General features: G+C 46.9%; 5 protein-coding genes across 5 annotated transcripts; 1 reads left to right on the top strand and 4 right to left on the bottom strand.

Moving 5' to 3' along the window:
- Positions 1-570: 570 nt before the first annotated feature.
- Positions 571-3,216, bottom strand: HG536_0A08490 (uncharacterized protein; the record flags this gene model as incomplete). Its single annotated transcript, XM_037281814.1, has 1 exon — positions 571-3,216. One exon carries the CDS (start codon positions 3,214-3,216, stop codon positions 571-573), a length of 2,646 nt encoding a protein of 881 aa, XP_037137709.1.
- Positions 3,217-3,739: 523 nt separating this feature from the next.
- Positions 3,740-4,807, bottom strand: SPG5 (Spg5p; the record flags this gene model as incomplete). The annotated part of the gene is made up of 1 exon (XM_037281813.1): positions 3,740-4,807. One exon carries the CDS (start codon positions 4,805-4,807, stop codon positions 3,740-3,742), a length of 1,068 nt encoding a protein of 355 aa, XP_037137708.1.
- A 774-nt stretch (positions 4,808-5,581) lies between these two features.
- Positions 5,582-9,664, top strand: SGS1 (ATP-dependent DNA helicase SGS1; the record flags this gene model as incomplete). The annotated part of the gene is made up of 1 exon (XM_037281812.1): positions 5,582-9,664. One exon carries the CDS (start codon positions 5,582-5,584, stop codon positions 9,662-9,664), a length of 4,083 nt encoding a protein of 1,360 aa, XP_037137707.1.
- Positions 9,665-9,850: 186 nt separating this feature from the next.
- GCV2 (glycine decarboxylase subunit P) lies at positions 9,851-12,952 on the bottom strand (the record flags this gene model as incomplete). The annotated part of the gene is made up of 1 exon (XM_037281811.1): positions 9,851-12,952. The coding sequence occupies one exon, from the start codon at positions 12,950-12,952 to the stop codon at positions 9,851-9,853; it is 3,102 nt and encodes a 1,033-aa protein (XP_037137706.1).
- A 266-nt stretch (positions 12,953-13,218) lies between these two features.
- On the bottom strand, positions 13,219-14,667 carry HG536_0A08450 (uncharacterized protein; the record flags this gene model as incomplete). Its single annotated transcript, XM_037281810.1, has 1 exon — positions 13,219-14,667. The coding sequence occupies one exon, from the start codon at positions 14,665-14,667 to the stop codon at positions 13,219-13,221; it is 1,449 nt and encodes a 482-aa protein (XP_037137705.1).
- Between the last annotated feature and the right edge of the window lie 215 nt (positions 14,668-14,882).

Raw genomic sequence — 14,882 nt, 5'->3', positions numbered from 1 at the left:
GCCTCAATGCTGCAATATATGAAGTCAAGGAATCTCATATGGCATCCTCTTGTTTTGATCGTAAAAGCGCTTCAGAGAATATGCCGCTTAACTGCAGTTAGATGAATGCCATCGTTTTAAAATATCCATGGAGCGACTGTTCACAGGTGAATTGGTTAACGGAAACAGGAAGCTTGGCCGAAACGGTCTGATATTCGTTTTAGATTTTGTTTTTGGTTGTTCCTGTGTCTTAAGCGGAACTACCTTGCACTTGGCGGCTATTTAGCACAATTGCAACGACGGAAACAATTATTGCAATATGTAATGGCAGTATAGCTTGTTCAGGGAGTATAAATTTCTGTCGAATACCTTACGTTTCCCTTCAACCTTTAAAAGTATATCACCCATGCGAAAATACATTAGAGAAGAACTAAACGTTAAAAGCTTTAACTCCACGACGCCTATAAAGCAGTTTAACACTATCGTCGGGTATGTCTCTATAGAACCATGAATTGAATTGTGTACGAATCTGTGTAAAGTGTAAACCTACAAGAGGGTAGATGATAGTATTGATTCGCTTCATAAAATCGCTTAGCTGTTGTCATTCTTGAACAATTTGGAAAAGGCGCCTGCTAATGGCTGCTTGAAAGGTACCGAACCTGGGGATGGAGCTCTGTTTCCCGCTCTAAGAGCTTCGATAATTTTCTCTTGCTCGTTTATTTTATCCTGAAGCTTCAAATTGGAGCTCATGACTTCAGCGTTTCTCTTGATTGTCCTATCGAGATCTTCACGCAAGTCACTTGGAATAGATGCATCTGGATTCGGCAATTGCTGTTTCCTTATTTCCTCCTGCAATTGCCTTTTCAGATCCAGAATCATAAGCCTTTGATCATTATTTTCGTCGAGCAGCGTTTCTATCCTCAGCCTGTTTTTTATCAATTCATTAGCTATTTCGATATGCTCTCGATTGAGCAAAGCGTAATCGTGCTCCAATTTGCGCACCTCGCGCTGCAGTTGCTTATTCTTGATTCTAATTGATTCGAACTGGGCTTCCTTCTGTTGTTCAATCTGATGAATTTCTTCATACTCCGCTGCATACCTTTTTAGGGAGATTGGTGTGACATGAACATCATTCATTGCATCGTGTACAAAGGCATTGATATCGTAAGCATCACCGTTGAGGGCTACCGATTGATCTGTGCCGGCGGTGGTCAAATTCCTCTTGATGACTGAGGATGCCTCACTTTTCTCACCATCTTGCTCCTCTTGCTCCTCTTGCTCCTCTTGCTCCTCTTGCTCCGAACATGATCTATCTCTGACAGATCCTTTCAGATAGTAAGCGAAGAGTTCGTTCTTTAAAAAGTCCAAAAGTTTATCGAACTTCAGCGCAAGCAGTTGTTTAGCATTCTTAACCATCAAATTGACAGCAATCCGCAGGATAGATTCAATCCCCTCTGCAAATACAATATCGTATATCCTCAGAACAAAGGCTAAGGGAAATTTGTACGCGAAAAAGGTTAAAAACCACTGGGTTGCGTACATTGAAGAACGAATACCTTGTCTAGTGAGGTGGTTGTAAAGTTGTGGAGAATTTTCCTCGAATAATCTATCAAATTGATATAGCAGAAGCATTAATCCAGGCATTTCGGGTAAGAAAAGCTCTCTAAGCCCGTAACTCTTCATCAGTCTTATTAAAAGACCGAAAGATTCCGCCTCCGTCTCGCAATTCAATATCAACGGTGTGGTAATGAAAGCCATCCCTTGTGTGTAACCAACGTCTGGATCGTAGACTGAATAGACTTTCATGACGTTGAAAAGGCTTTCAACTTTATCCGCTGGGATGAATTTGGTACGCTTCAAATCCTTACGAATGCTTGCTTCGTGGGGTGATTGTGTGTTTAATAATGTCACAAATATGTCTTCGAACTCAGTGGACTTGGAATTGGCTATTAGTTGCCAGATAATACCACGAATTTGTGGAGGAATACCACCGGCAATTTTCTGCTCAAACTTATCGGGATCGCTCGCAACTGAGGCAAAATCATTGACCACTTGTGTCCAGTAACCCCAGTCGACCTCTATCAATGCTCTTTCATCCTCGTCTAGTTGATGGAGTTCATCTCCAAGTGTTGTCTCTTCACTAGGCTCAACAGAAGTCGTGGGCTTTACAGTCTTGGGCAAACTATCCAAGAAAACCGAGTATGACGTTTTAAGCATGTCCTTTCCTCTTTCAAGGCCCTCTCTTGAATGCTCATCCTGTCTTTGGTAATGATGGCTCGTCTGGCAGTATCTGTTAACGACCAGATTGACGTCGGCCGCAGAATCCAATCTTTTATTCCTATTGCCTCGAGGAGGCATTGGAGGTGGCTCGCTTGTCCCAGTCATATTTCTTCTGAACTCTTCAGATTTCAGCTCTTCATGCAGAGGAGGCGGCACAGCGTGTTTTCTCGCATGTCTTGGAGGCAATGGAGGCGAAAGAGGTGACTGAGTAGCAGATGGGCTTTGCGGCGGTAACAGCACGGATGGCGTTTGCGATGCCTCAGTTGACGGACCATGAGCACGAGGAGGTAATGGCGGAGTATTAAACGATAGGATATCATGTTCGATTTCAGCGGTCTTTTGCTTGAGGGCCTCATGGCCTTCCTCAACGGGCTTCTCTTCCGGAGTCCCAGGAACTGGTGTTTCTGGCGCAACGTTATTTGTGGGGCTGACTAAGGCTTCTTTACGCGTTTCATCATCCTTGTTTGGACCGTCATGAGTGTCTTGCTCGATTAATTTGGTTGTTCCCGTACTTGCTTCTTCGGCAGCGTCGACGCCTTCAGCATCCTCAGCATCTTTGATAGGTTCCGGCGCAGCGTTGATCAGCTCTTCTTTCTGTTCATGTCTGGTCACAGAATCGATCTCTAAAGATTTTCTAGCCGATGAAACCTCTTCCATCTTTTCGGTGGCCTCTGAAGCTGCTGTTTCTGTTACAACTTCGGCCCCTTTAGCTGCTTCTGAAGAATGCGCTTGCAAATCGTGTGATAGAGCAATCTTGGTAGTATCCTCCTCGAGATCCACTGATTTGGCAACTCGCTCAATGCCAGCTTGCAAGGTGTGGCTTACCTGGTTTGATGTCTCGTCCACTTCGGCTGCAACATCGCCCGAGTTCTTGTCAGCAGTCATTCCAGTGGCTTCCTTACCGGCCTTTCTTGCTGCAGAGTTTGTATTATTCTTTCTGCCTTTCTTCTTAGCCATGCAATCGTGGTTATCAATGGGCTTTACTCATGCTAAGAGAGAAGAATATTTTGATAATGCGCTAAGGTATTCCGCTAGAGGAAGCTCTTGAAATGATCCAAAGTTAGCCGTCTTAGTAAAGACTTATTAACGGCTGGATAGTACGGACCTTGAGGGCTATTCAATTAAGTATTGATCTGAATATACAGTGCTTTGCGAATTGCTCGAATCTTGCTCTTCAAGACGCTACTTTGGTCGGTAATTCTAGACAGATCTCTTGGGCTGATAAGATCATCCTCATTCGAAACAAATGGCTGCCGTTGCCTTCCGGACAGTTGTTGAGGTTGGCAAGGATCCTGCTGTATCTACGTGTAAAGTTTGGTAACAGACCACTTACTCGAAAGATGCTTCTGTAGACAGAAACATAAATCAGAAGCAGCTTCACCATAAAAAAAAACCTTCATTTGACACATAAGAATAGTAACTATATATTATAAGCGATCATCGCGGTTCCAAGGGAGCAACACTCGGAGACAGAGCTTGGCTAAACAATCTCGTAATTCGCCCAGGAAGAAGACGATTCGGAGAGCACTGGAGAGTAATCCAGTGCCGAATTGGGCAAGTCGGCGACCGAGTTGAAGCTGGACAATATGTTTCGTCCACCGCAAGCGTCTCTTGACTGAAACTCTTCAGGGTGAATACTGCCCAATGTCACACCAAGTTCAGTAACCCGTTTTTCAGCTTCGAGCATTGTTAGATTGGGGAAATGGATGCGCAGTCGATTCGCTTCCAAGCTCACAGGCAAGGCTCCATAACTGTCACAAACTCGTCGGACCGCAGACTCGATATCCTTGAGCTTAGTGGTGTAATTTGAAACTTCCTGATTCAACACATCCAGAGTCGATGGGTCCGCAAAGCTGACCGAGGGAAGGATATTCTTCAGCCTAAAGTCAGGCATTGCAAATTCTATGTAGCAGCCGACTCTCTCCGATCCCGAATACAAGCAGTCGGCTTTGTGGTTCCTGATCATCTCGAACACCTCCATATCGCGAATCAAAGAGATGTCTTTCCTCGAGAGCCTTGCCGTAGACTCAAGGCTTGATGCAAGCGGCTTCGAGCCAGCATGCTTCCCATCACCTTGAGCCAGCACGCTTCCATCGAGTGCATTGAAGAAGCACCGCAAGGACAACGACAAGTTGCTGACAGCTTCATGAGTGAACTTGATGCTTGCGGTAGAGTACATTCTGCCTGAGAATCTTGCATTGGCAATATTCCAATTGGTGAAAAGGCCGCGAGGCGTTCCCCTGGGGAATTTTGAACCGGAAGAGAACAACCTGACCACGGACACCGATGAGATGTTGCTTGTCAGCCGCACACGGTCATTCTTAACAGCAGAGCCAGCAACCTGATGGAAATTTCTGTAATTGCTGCCTCTCACAGGGAACCTTGCCGGGGTACTTCTAATTGGAACCCTAATCTTAGCCATCGTGCCACTCCGGGAAGGCAGCTGCCGTTCCAGGACATTTCCAAGCTCCTGATCGATAGTGCGCCCCAGATGTCGCAACTGCTTCTTGGCCACTTTCAGCCACTGCCCCCAACTCTTTGAAGACATCCTTGGCCACGATAAGAGGCCTTACGCTGGTGTGTGAGAGATCTCCGAAGAAGTTATCTTCTATTGCTTAGGAACTGGCTTATCAATAGCTCGTTACCCGACTTTATGTCATCTAGCTGTCTTCAGCCTTCGAAGAGGCGAACAGAGAGCTTGAGAACCGTTTAGTGTCCTGCTATAGATGTGTGTTGCCCATAATCTCCCGTCCGTCCTCTAGACACGTAATTGGACCGCTCCCATCGCTTCGGCAGCTCAGATCTGCCCTGTTTTCGCCCGGATTCAGCTTTCGTTCAACGCGAAGGAGGAAAGTGAGCTATAAGCTTGTGCTATGTGAAGCCACACTGCTGCCTGTGCCAGGGTAGCCACTTGTCGGCACAAGGGGCAACGTCGCATGTTTTTCGTCCAGGTTTAACGTAGCTTTTCGAATCTCAAGCACATAGTACCGAAGACCCGCTCTAGAGGGTGCGCTACTGCAACATCACAAGCATTGAGACCAACTTGAGAGGCGTCTCGAGGCCATTGAAGGCCTCCGGAGCCCTCATCGGACATTTTGGCTGCTTCACGTGATAAACTGTCTTGAAGTAGCTAGCTGATGAGCATAGATACGGTTAATACATACCAAAACAAAGGCGTTATAGTATACTGGAACGCAGCAGAAGGGTTTGCTGAAGATCTCAGGGTTCGCCAGCGGTCTGTGAGGTATCCTAAAGGTGTATTGGTGGTTAGTTTCGTTTTATGTGGCTTGAGAGCGCGATATAGCCAGCGGTGTGGAATAGTATGGTAACGAAACCCTCAAACAACCTCAGAAGAGAGCACAAATGGCTGAAAGAAACTAGCTCACTCATAGATGACAAGCAACTCGTGCTGCGGGTGATTAATGCGCATAACTTAAACAAGAAAATGCGCAGAGACCCGCCGATAGGATTGCGAGAGACGAATGCGGTCATCACTGGTAGCATCAAGATAGCGCCGAAAGCAGCCGAGACGTTCTATGATAATATAGCAGCTGGTACGAACAATCAAGACAGCTTGAGAGGACACAATGGTGCACAGAACAGGGAATCACAACAGCATAGACCACTCCGACCGGTCTCTGTTTCAGTTCAGAAGCCTAACGTTCCACATTCAAGCCCTATCAAGAATTACCAGCGACGAACCAATCACTATGAGTCTCTGGTTGCCTTGCAGAAATCGATGATAAACGTGCTAAAGCTGAAATCCGAGTTACTGACGCGCAAGTGCCAAATAATTGAATCAACATCGTTGTCAGAGGACAGCAAAAAATCTCAACTGTCATCTGCGATAAATCCGCAACTTGCTAAGCTAGAAACGAAAGTTAATGCACTCGAGAACGAAATTGCATCATCCTGGAAAAGAAACCAAGAAAATGAGTTCCCTTCCGATAGAGTCGATTATAACAGTTCGATAGAGACTGGAAATATGCGCGATGCGAAAATATCTTCGACAGGCAGTAGTGTCAGTCATAGCCTGCCCGATATGCTGCCAAGCCCAGCCGGCGCTGATACAGATAGAAACGCATCACTTCCGAATATCAGCAGGCATTCCGTGCCGGCCAACTTGGACGAGGATCTCATCCAAGTGCTTGATGATGATGAACATTCTCTGCGTGAGGATCACGAATCAGTGGTACTATCACAAAAATCATTACAGAGAGCTCCTACAATGACCCCACAAAGTCAACAGGCAACTGAAGAGGAAGCTACTGTAGAATACGACAAAAATCATGATATAACGACCAGTAGGAATTTAAGGGCTAGGAATAATGTCAACTATAAAATACCGGAAAGGGACGATCCGTTTGATTATGTTATGGGGGTCAATGAAAATAATAATAGACATCTTCGAAGCGATGATACAATGGAAGCTGAGGATGATAATTTATCTGACTATATGAGTACAAGAGATGAGGATAAAGACGATGCGATACACGAAAGTGACTTGGATTTTGTTGTTGATGACAAGGTTTACCAGACGGATGACAATGATTACTCAGATATGCGAGATAATGTTGAAGAATCGGATGCGGATATGAGCATGAATTACGCTGGTGCTGCACAATCAGATCCCGTAGAAGTGATTCTTTCTTCACCTTCAAAGATAGATGGGTTCCATCCAGGAGTGGAGCACATCGATCTTCTCGACGATGATATAGAGAATAACCAGGCTGTCGAAGGTCCGGCTTCTCCTGTCACCAACGCGCTGACCATGTCTAATTCAGATTTGGAGCTCATAGCGAGTGAAGAGGAAGACGAGTTGTTGGAGCATGACTTGGAACGGTTCGATGATGAACGGGAGAATATCGGCGCTGATACAGATATAAAAGATTTGGATGACGATTTGAAGATATTGAATGAAAGGAAACTTGAAGAAGACTCACTTCAAGCCGAGCCCCGAGTCAAGAGAGAGTGTTCTTCTCTGGACAAGAACAGCATAGGTGATGATGATGACCTTGAGGACGATTTTTCGTTAGCTGACATTGTTGGTAGGCGGACCGACTCCACTGCAAATGATACTAGATATCCATGGTCTGCAGAGGTCGAATACCGATTGCGCGAGATTTTCAAGCTGCCGGGTTTCAGGCCGCATCAATTGGAAGCTATCAATGCTACACTTTCTGGAAAAGATGTCTTCGTATTGATGCCCACCGGTGGTGGCAAATCTTTATGCTATCAGCTCCCTGCGATTGTCAAGTCGGGCAAGACAAAAGGCACTACCATAGTGATCTCACCGTTGATTTCTCTCATGCAAGACCAGGTCGAACATTTACTTAATAAAAATATCAAGGCCAGCATGTTCAGCTCAAAAGGAACAGCTGAACAGAGAAGGCAAACGTTTAACTTATTCATTCACGGCTTACTAGACTTAATATACATATCACCCGAAATGATAAGCGCATCGGAGCAATGCAAGAGGGGAATCACAAAACTTTACAACGATGGGAAACTGGCACGCATTGTTGTGGATGAAGCACATTGTGTCTCAAATTGGGGTCATGACTTCAGACCAGATTACAAGGAGCTGAAATATTTCAAGCGCGAATATCCTGACGTGCCCATGATAGCGCTGACTGCAACCGCAAGTGAGCAGGTGAGAATGGATATAATTCACAATCTAGAATTACAAAATCCAGTTTTCCTGAAACAAAGTTTCAACAGAACGAATCTCTATTACGAAATTTTAAAGAAAACAAAGAACACTATCTTTGAAATCTGCGGCGCCATTAAAACTCGCTTCAAAGGCCAAACAGGGATCATTTATTGTCATTCGAAAAATTCATGCGAACAAGTGGCAGCTCAGATGCAGCGCAACGGTATTAAATGTGCATTTTACCATGCTGGCATGGAGCCTGACGAGAGACTCACCATTCAAAAGGCTTGGCAGGCAGATGAAATTCAAGTGATCTGTGCCACCGTTGCTTTTGGAATGGGCATAGACAAGCCAGATGTCCGATTTGTGTATCATTTTACTGTTCCCCGTACTTTAGAGGGCTACTATCAGGAAACTGGTAGAGCCGGAAGAGATGGGAACTTTTCTTACTGTATCGCATATTTCTCTTTCAGAGATGTCAGAACGATACAAACAATGATCCAGAAGGATAAAAACTTGGATCGCGAGAACAAGGAGAAGCACTTGAATAAATTGCAACAGGTTATGTCGTACTGTGACAATGAGACAGACTGCAGAAGGAAACTGGTTCTTTCTTACTTTAACGAGGATTTTGATGCTAAGTTATGCGGAAAGAAGTGCGATAACTGTCGTAATAGCTCCCATGCAATGACTGAGGAAAGAGATGTCACAGAAGAATCACGAAAGATAGTAAGAGTCGTCGAGTCACTACAGGATAGTCGCGTAACGTTGATTTACTGTCAAGATATTTTCAAAGGTTCAAGAAGCTCAAAAATAGTCCAGGCAGGTCACGATGAGTTAGAGTACCACGGCGCCGGTAAATCATTACAGAAGTCTGAGATTGAGAGGATTTTCTTCCATTTAATTACGACTCGTGTCTTGCAAGAATACTCTATCATGAACAACAGTGGATTTGCTGTTAATTACGTGAAAATGGGTCCTAACGCAAGAAAACTACTTAACGGCAAGTTCGAAATTAAAATGCAATTCACGAGATCGGCGTCTGGTTCCAGATCCACTTCAGCTGGAGCCGCAGTTGTATCGAGAAGCAACACAGCAAGTGAGACAACAACGAAGACATGCACGTCAAAGACGGGAGCGAGGGAGCAATTAAGATCTTATGCTTACGAAGAACCTGCAAATGTTTCTGCGAGTCCTATCTCTCTAAACAATGATATGCAGTTACATTCTACGCAGGAATTGAGTGAACTAAATTTTGCTTTCCAGAAATTGAAGGAAGCGTCCCTGAACATCGGAAACAGGTTACATCCGCCAGTGGCAAACTACCTACCCGATCTTATCCTGAAGAAATTGGCCAAAATTCTTCCTGTAACTGAAGAAGAATTCGCTGGACTGCTAGATGTCGGAGATAAACATCGAAATAAATTCAAGTATTTCAAGAACATTATAATGGAGCTGAGAAAACGCAGGATAGGATTAATGGTTGCGTCTCCGGCGGACATCAGTACTTCAGCAAATAGCATAGTCCTCAGTGAAGGGAGTAGCGCAATCTCAGAGAGCGCTTTAATCAAATCGAAATACTTTGAAGCCGGCGCTGCTGAAGCGAAGGCCACCGAGGAGATTATCAACCAGATTCGTATGAGTCAGTTGCCCTCAGGAACTGCAACCTCAAGCACAACAACCAGTCAGAGAAAGAAAACAGCTGCTGGTCGTGGATTTCGCCACTATAGAGGTAGAAGGAGGAAAAAATAGGCTAGCTGAAAAAATTGCATCCAACTACTATAAAGTCAACCAATAAATGCCACAGCACAACTTACTTTCGAATGTTACCGTTGATATTACCAACGCATTCAAGCGACTTGCATTTGTCGCAGAGCACTACAATAGCTAAAAAAATAGCCTTGTATGTCGTGTTTAAATATTTATCATTATGCATATTCAAATATTATCCTTAGCTACCTCCTCCACAGAAGGACAGGTACAGATCAGATTCATGTCGCCATAGGCGTCATCCAATCTAGCCACGGGTGGCCAAAACTTGTTGTACTTGAGATAATTGAGAGGGTAGGCGGCCTGCTCACGCGTATAGCCTCTAGATGGCCAGTCCTGGGAACTTATCAAATCTTCCAATGAATGTGGAGCATTCTTTAGAAGCTGACCCTTTGGTTCTCCTGCTACGTATGCGTTGATTTCGCCCTTGATAGCAACTAGGGCTGCGACGAATCTATCGAGCTCCTCCAAATTTTCGGATTCTGTTGGCTCGATCATCAAAGTGCCCGGCACAGGGAATGCTAGTGTAGGGGCATGGAAGCCATAGTCTTGTAATCTTTTGGCAATATCAATTGCTTCAATTCCCTTGTCTTTGTATTCTCGTAGGTCAATAATAAACTCATGTGCGCAATGTTTGTTAGATCCGCCGTTACTAATGAATAAGATCTTGTAGTGTTCCTTGAGTTTCGTCATCATGTAGTTGGCATTCAAACTTGCTATGACACTGGAGAAGGGTAAACCCTCGCTGCCCATCATCTTGATGTAAGCATATGAAATAGGTAAGACTAGTGGATTACCATAGGCGGCAGAGCCCACAGAACCGATAGAGTCCTCGCTACCGCCTGGCGTTAGCATTTCGACAACATCATGTTTGGGCAAATGCGGGATCAGATGTGATTTAACACAAATTGGGGCGCCAGCTGGTCCACCACCACCGTGAGGAATTGCAAAAGTTTTATGCAGATTTAAGTGACAGACATCCGCACCGAGATCACCTGGAGAAGTTAATCCAACTTGAGCATTCATGTTCGCACCATCTAGATAAACCTGTCCCCCGTGCTGATGTACTTTCTCAAATGCTTCCTGAACACCTGTTTCAAACAGACCGTATGTTGAAGGATATGTAATCATTACTGCAGCTAAATCATCCTTATGTTTCTCCACCTTGATTTCCAAATCTTTCAAGTCTAGTGACCCATCTGGAAGGCACTTCACTGGCACAACCTTCATACCACACATAGCTGCTGAAGCAGGGTTAGTGCCGTGTGCTGACACTGGGATCAAGCAAACGTTACGCTGGCCTTGGCCGATCTTGTTCAAGTAAGATCTAATAACTCTAAGACCGGTGTACTCACCTTGCGCTCCCGAATTTGGTTGTAAAGAGACTCCGTCAAACCCTGTCAGGTTGCACAGATCCTTTTCGAGCGATGTCAACAACTCTTGGTAGCCACGAACTTGGTCGGAAGGTTGAAATGGGTGAATGTTAGCAAATTGAGGCCAAGTTATTGGCATCATCTCGACTGTACTATTCAGTTTCATAGTACACGAGCCCAGAGGAATCATAGAGTTTGCCAAGGACAGATCGCGAGACTGTAAACGGTGTAGGTATCTCAACATAGCGGTTTCACTGTGATGTAAATGGAAGACCTCATTTTTTAGAATTTCATCTGTTCTTGATAATACACTTGGAAACTGTGGGAAATCCTTTTCACTTAGAATGAAATTTTCCGGATCTGCGTCTTTGCAGAAAAGTTTTATCAATTTCTTCAAATCATCCTTAGTGGTAGTTTCATCGAGTGACAGTGACACGCTACTTTCGTCGACTGCAAAGAGATTGATGTTATAATCTTCCAAAGCGATCTGCAGCAATTGCTGAGAAGTCACGCCATCACCCAGTTTGACGGTTAATGTATCGAACCAGTTGTCATTGGCTAGAGAATGCCGGCAGCTTTCAGATTCGATCGACCGGGCCAAAATGGTGGTTAAACCATATATCCTCTTAGCAATGTTCTTCAAACCCTCTGGACCATGGTAAACACAGTAATTAGCGGCCACATTAGCTAACAAGGCCTGTGCAGTACATATATTGGAGGTCGCCTTGTCACGTTTGATATGCTGCTCTCTTGTTTGCAGAGCCAGTCTTAAGGCGGTATTTCCTAAACGGTCTTTAGAGACCCCGACGATTCTTCCTGGTATTTTTCTATTCAAAGAATCCTTCACTGAGAAAAAGGCAGCGTGAGGACCACCATAACCCATGGGAACACCGAATCTTTGAGAGGAACCCAAAACTATATCCGCGCCAAATTCAGCTGGCGGTTTCAAAAGCGTTAACGCCATTAAATCCGAAGCAACGCTCATCAGCGATTTATGTGAATGTAAGGCGTGGGACAATTTCAAAAGAACCTCGCCTGAGATAATGGAACCATCTGTGGCAGGGTACTGCACTAAGCAGCCTGCCACCTGCGGATCCCTGAGAACCTTAACCGCGTTCGCCACATCATTGCAATCGATCTCGATGATCTCCAGGTTGAAGGGCTCTGCTCTGGAACGCAGCACGGTCTTTGTCTGTGGATGCAACTTCTTGTCGATCACATACTTCGACTTCTTCTTCCTTACAGCATTAAACGACAGCAGCATCGCCTCGCCCGCTGCTGTACCCTCATCTAAAAGGGACGCGTTGGCGACGGGCAAACCCGTCAAATCCGACACCACGGTCTGAAAGTTCAACAGCGACTCCAGTCTCCCCTGCGAGATCTCAGGCTGGTACGGAGTGTACGAAGTATACCACTCAGGACATTCCAGCAAATTTCTCTGAATCACCGGAGGCAGAACTGTACCGTAGTAGCCCTTTCCGATGAAATTCCTCACTTTGTAATTGTTCTTCTCCGCGATCCCAGCCATATGTTCTAGCATCTGCTGTTCCCCAAGCCCCTGCTGAGGCGCTTCCACGGCCAACGGCCTCTTCTTCAGGATGTTCGGTGGGACCAACGCCTCCACAAACGAATCAAGCGCGCGATAGCCCACAACCTCCAGCATATGCTCCACGTTAGCCGGCGAAGGACCCAAATGCCGCCTGGCAAATCTGTCCAACGGCAGATCCAGATTTTTTGGCTCGAGCTCATACACCTCGCGATACTTCTTCAGCGATACATCCGCCTTACCGGCCAGACCAGACCTAACACAACCAGCATGTAGACGGCGACAGCTAGAAACAGCGACGCCACTGAACCTGCCGGCACGTAGCACCTTGCTAACTCCAAATCTCAACATCGCCAACTCGCTCGATCTCTCTCAACCGACAGCCAGAACGCACAAATCAGCTTCACCGGATCCAGATGCTTATATACCACCTACCGATGCTCTCGAACTGCTTATCAGTGATGACTTCTTGTATCAGCTCATCAATTGGTATGTGCTTCGGACCTCGAGAAGTCAACTTGTGCGCCCGCGCCGTAAGAAGTCAGCTTGGAGCTGGCCCATAGTGAATCTTGATAAGAGATGAGCAGTTGAAGGCGAACGATGGAACGCCTGCCAGACTAGATCCTGACGTTCTGGAAGCGCTTGGCACTGACTGCACCGAACCAGTCTGCGCCCTGCGGGCGCCAGACGATGTTGTTCACTTCTTGTCCGTTGTTTGCGTAGAACAGCGCCGGCGCAGAGATGGATTGCGCTTGATTCTTGAAGCTCCACTTGTGATCGTGTTGGGCTGGACCGGAGACGGGGTCTCCGGCTGTAGGCGTGGCAGCTGCCGGGTCTGCGGGGCCGAGCAGTGAGGCGTCCAGGTCCCAGTAGAGGACTTGACAGTCGTCGGCACAGGTCAGCAGGACGTTTCTGCGGGAGGGATGCCACTTGATCTGGTTCACGGGGGCGGTGTGGGCGTCGAGTGTGAGAACGGGGGAGCCCGGGTTCCGCATGTCGAGGATCAGGATCGACGTGGAGTCCAGCGCGAAGGTCGCGATCACGTTGGGGTCGAACGGCGACGGCTCAAGTCTCAGTAGGGCGGAGGAATCCAGGTCGGCGTTTGCAGCGCGGTCGGTTGGGTCAATATTGCCGGCCGTCGTGTCGGAGCCGCCCGGCACGACACTGGGCTCGTAGATGATGGTGCTGTGCGCCAGGCAGCGCAGATCAAAGACCCGGACGCTGCCGTCTCCGCCGCAACTGGCAAAAAGCTGTGTCGACTGCGTGAGGAACCTCACGTCGAAGACCTCGCTGTCGTGGGCGATCAGCTGCGTCCGCACGTAGTTCGCGCTCTGCAGATCCCACACAATGCATGTGGTGTCGATCGAGCTGGAGATCAGCAGGTTCGAGTCTGTTGGGTTCCAGTGGAACGAGGTGATCGGCGGCAGCTCACCGAGGACCCCGCTTTCGCCCGAACCGGTCTTGGCCACCGACGGCACCACTGCCTTTTTCTGCTGCTTGTTGTGCTTGCACAACGACAAGTTGATTTGCTCGTGAATCGCCGTCTCATCGTCCGCCAGCGACCAGATCCTCAGCGAGTCCGAGCAAGTGGCAAAACAACGCGGCTGGGGTCGGCTCGGTTGCCACTGCATGGTGCTTACCGGAAACGTAACGTTGCACTCCGCCACTCGGTCCCAGCTCAACATATCCACCGACTTGATCACCTGAAGCCGGTTTCCACCACTCTCCCGGTAAGATCCGAGACAGACGTAGTCGTCGACACTCCAATCCACACCGAACAGCACGTAATTAGCCTCGTATTCACACACAGAGCTGCTTGTCAACGCAGCTGAGTTTCTAAGCTGGTGCAACTGCGAGTAACCGTTGGTCCAGAACATCGGCTGCGAGTGGTCCAATGGCGAGTACATCGGAGATCTTGAAACGTAGTACGGATTACCACCGCTACCGCCGCCATGAGACAGCAGAGAGCCCTCGTAGGGAGTCGACAGATAACTGCTTTGCATAGGCTGTCTCTGATAGCTACCGAACGAAATCGAACTGCGTTTTGAGCCTCGTAAAGGATCCATTGTGTTTCCAACCAGTTACCAACGACAAAAACGCTCCAATCCTTCCAGCACCTTGCTTGATGACTGCAGTTTTTCAGTTCCAGCTAGTCTGATGGAAAGGGGCCTTGTTGTACGCCGCACGACAGCGGGCGCAGTGAAGAGAAGAGACACAGCAACAGAGATCAATTGCTGGTCTAATGGCTCGAGCTAGCCTTCAGAAAGCCCCCATTAGAGCT

Source organism: Torulaspora globosa, chromosome 1 (assembly GCF_014133895.1).
Source record: "Torulaspora globosa chromosome 1, complete sequence".
In the NCBI taxonomy this organism is placed as follows: domain Eukaryota; kingdom Fungi; phylum Ascomycota; class Saccharomycetes; order Saccharomycetales; family Saccharomycetaceae; genus Torulaspora; species Torulaspora globosa.
This window is presented reverse-complemented; position numbering and strand designations above follow the sequence as displayed.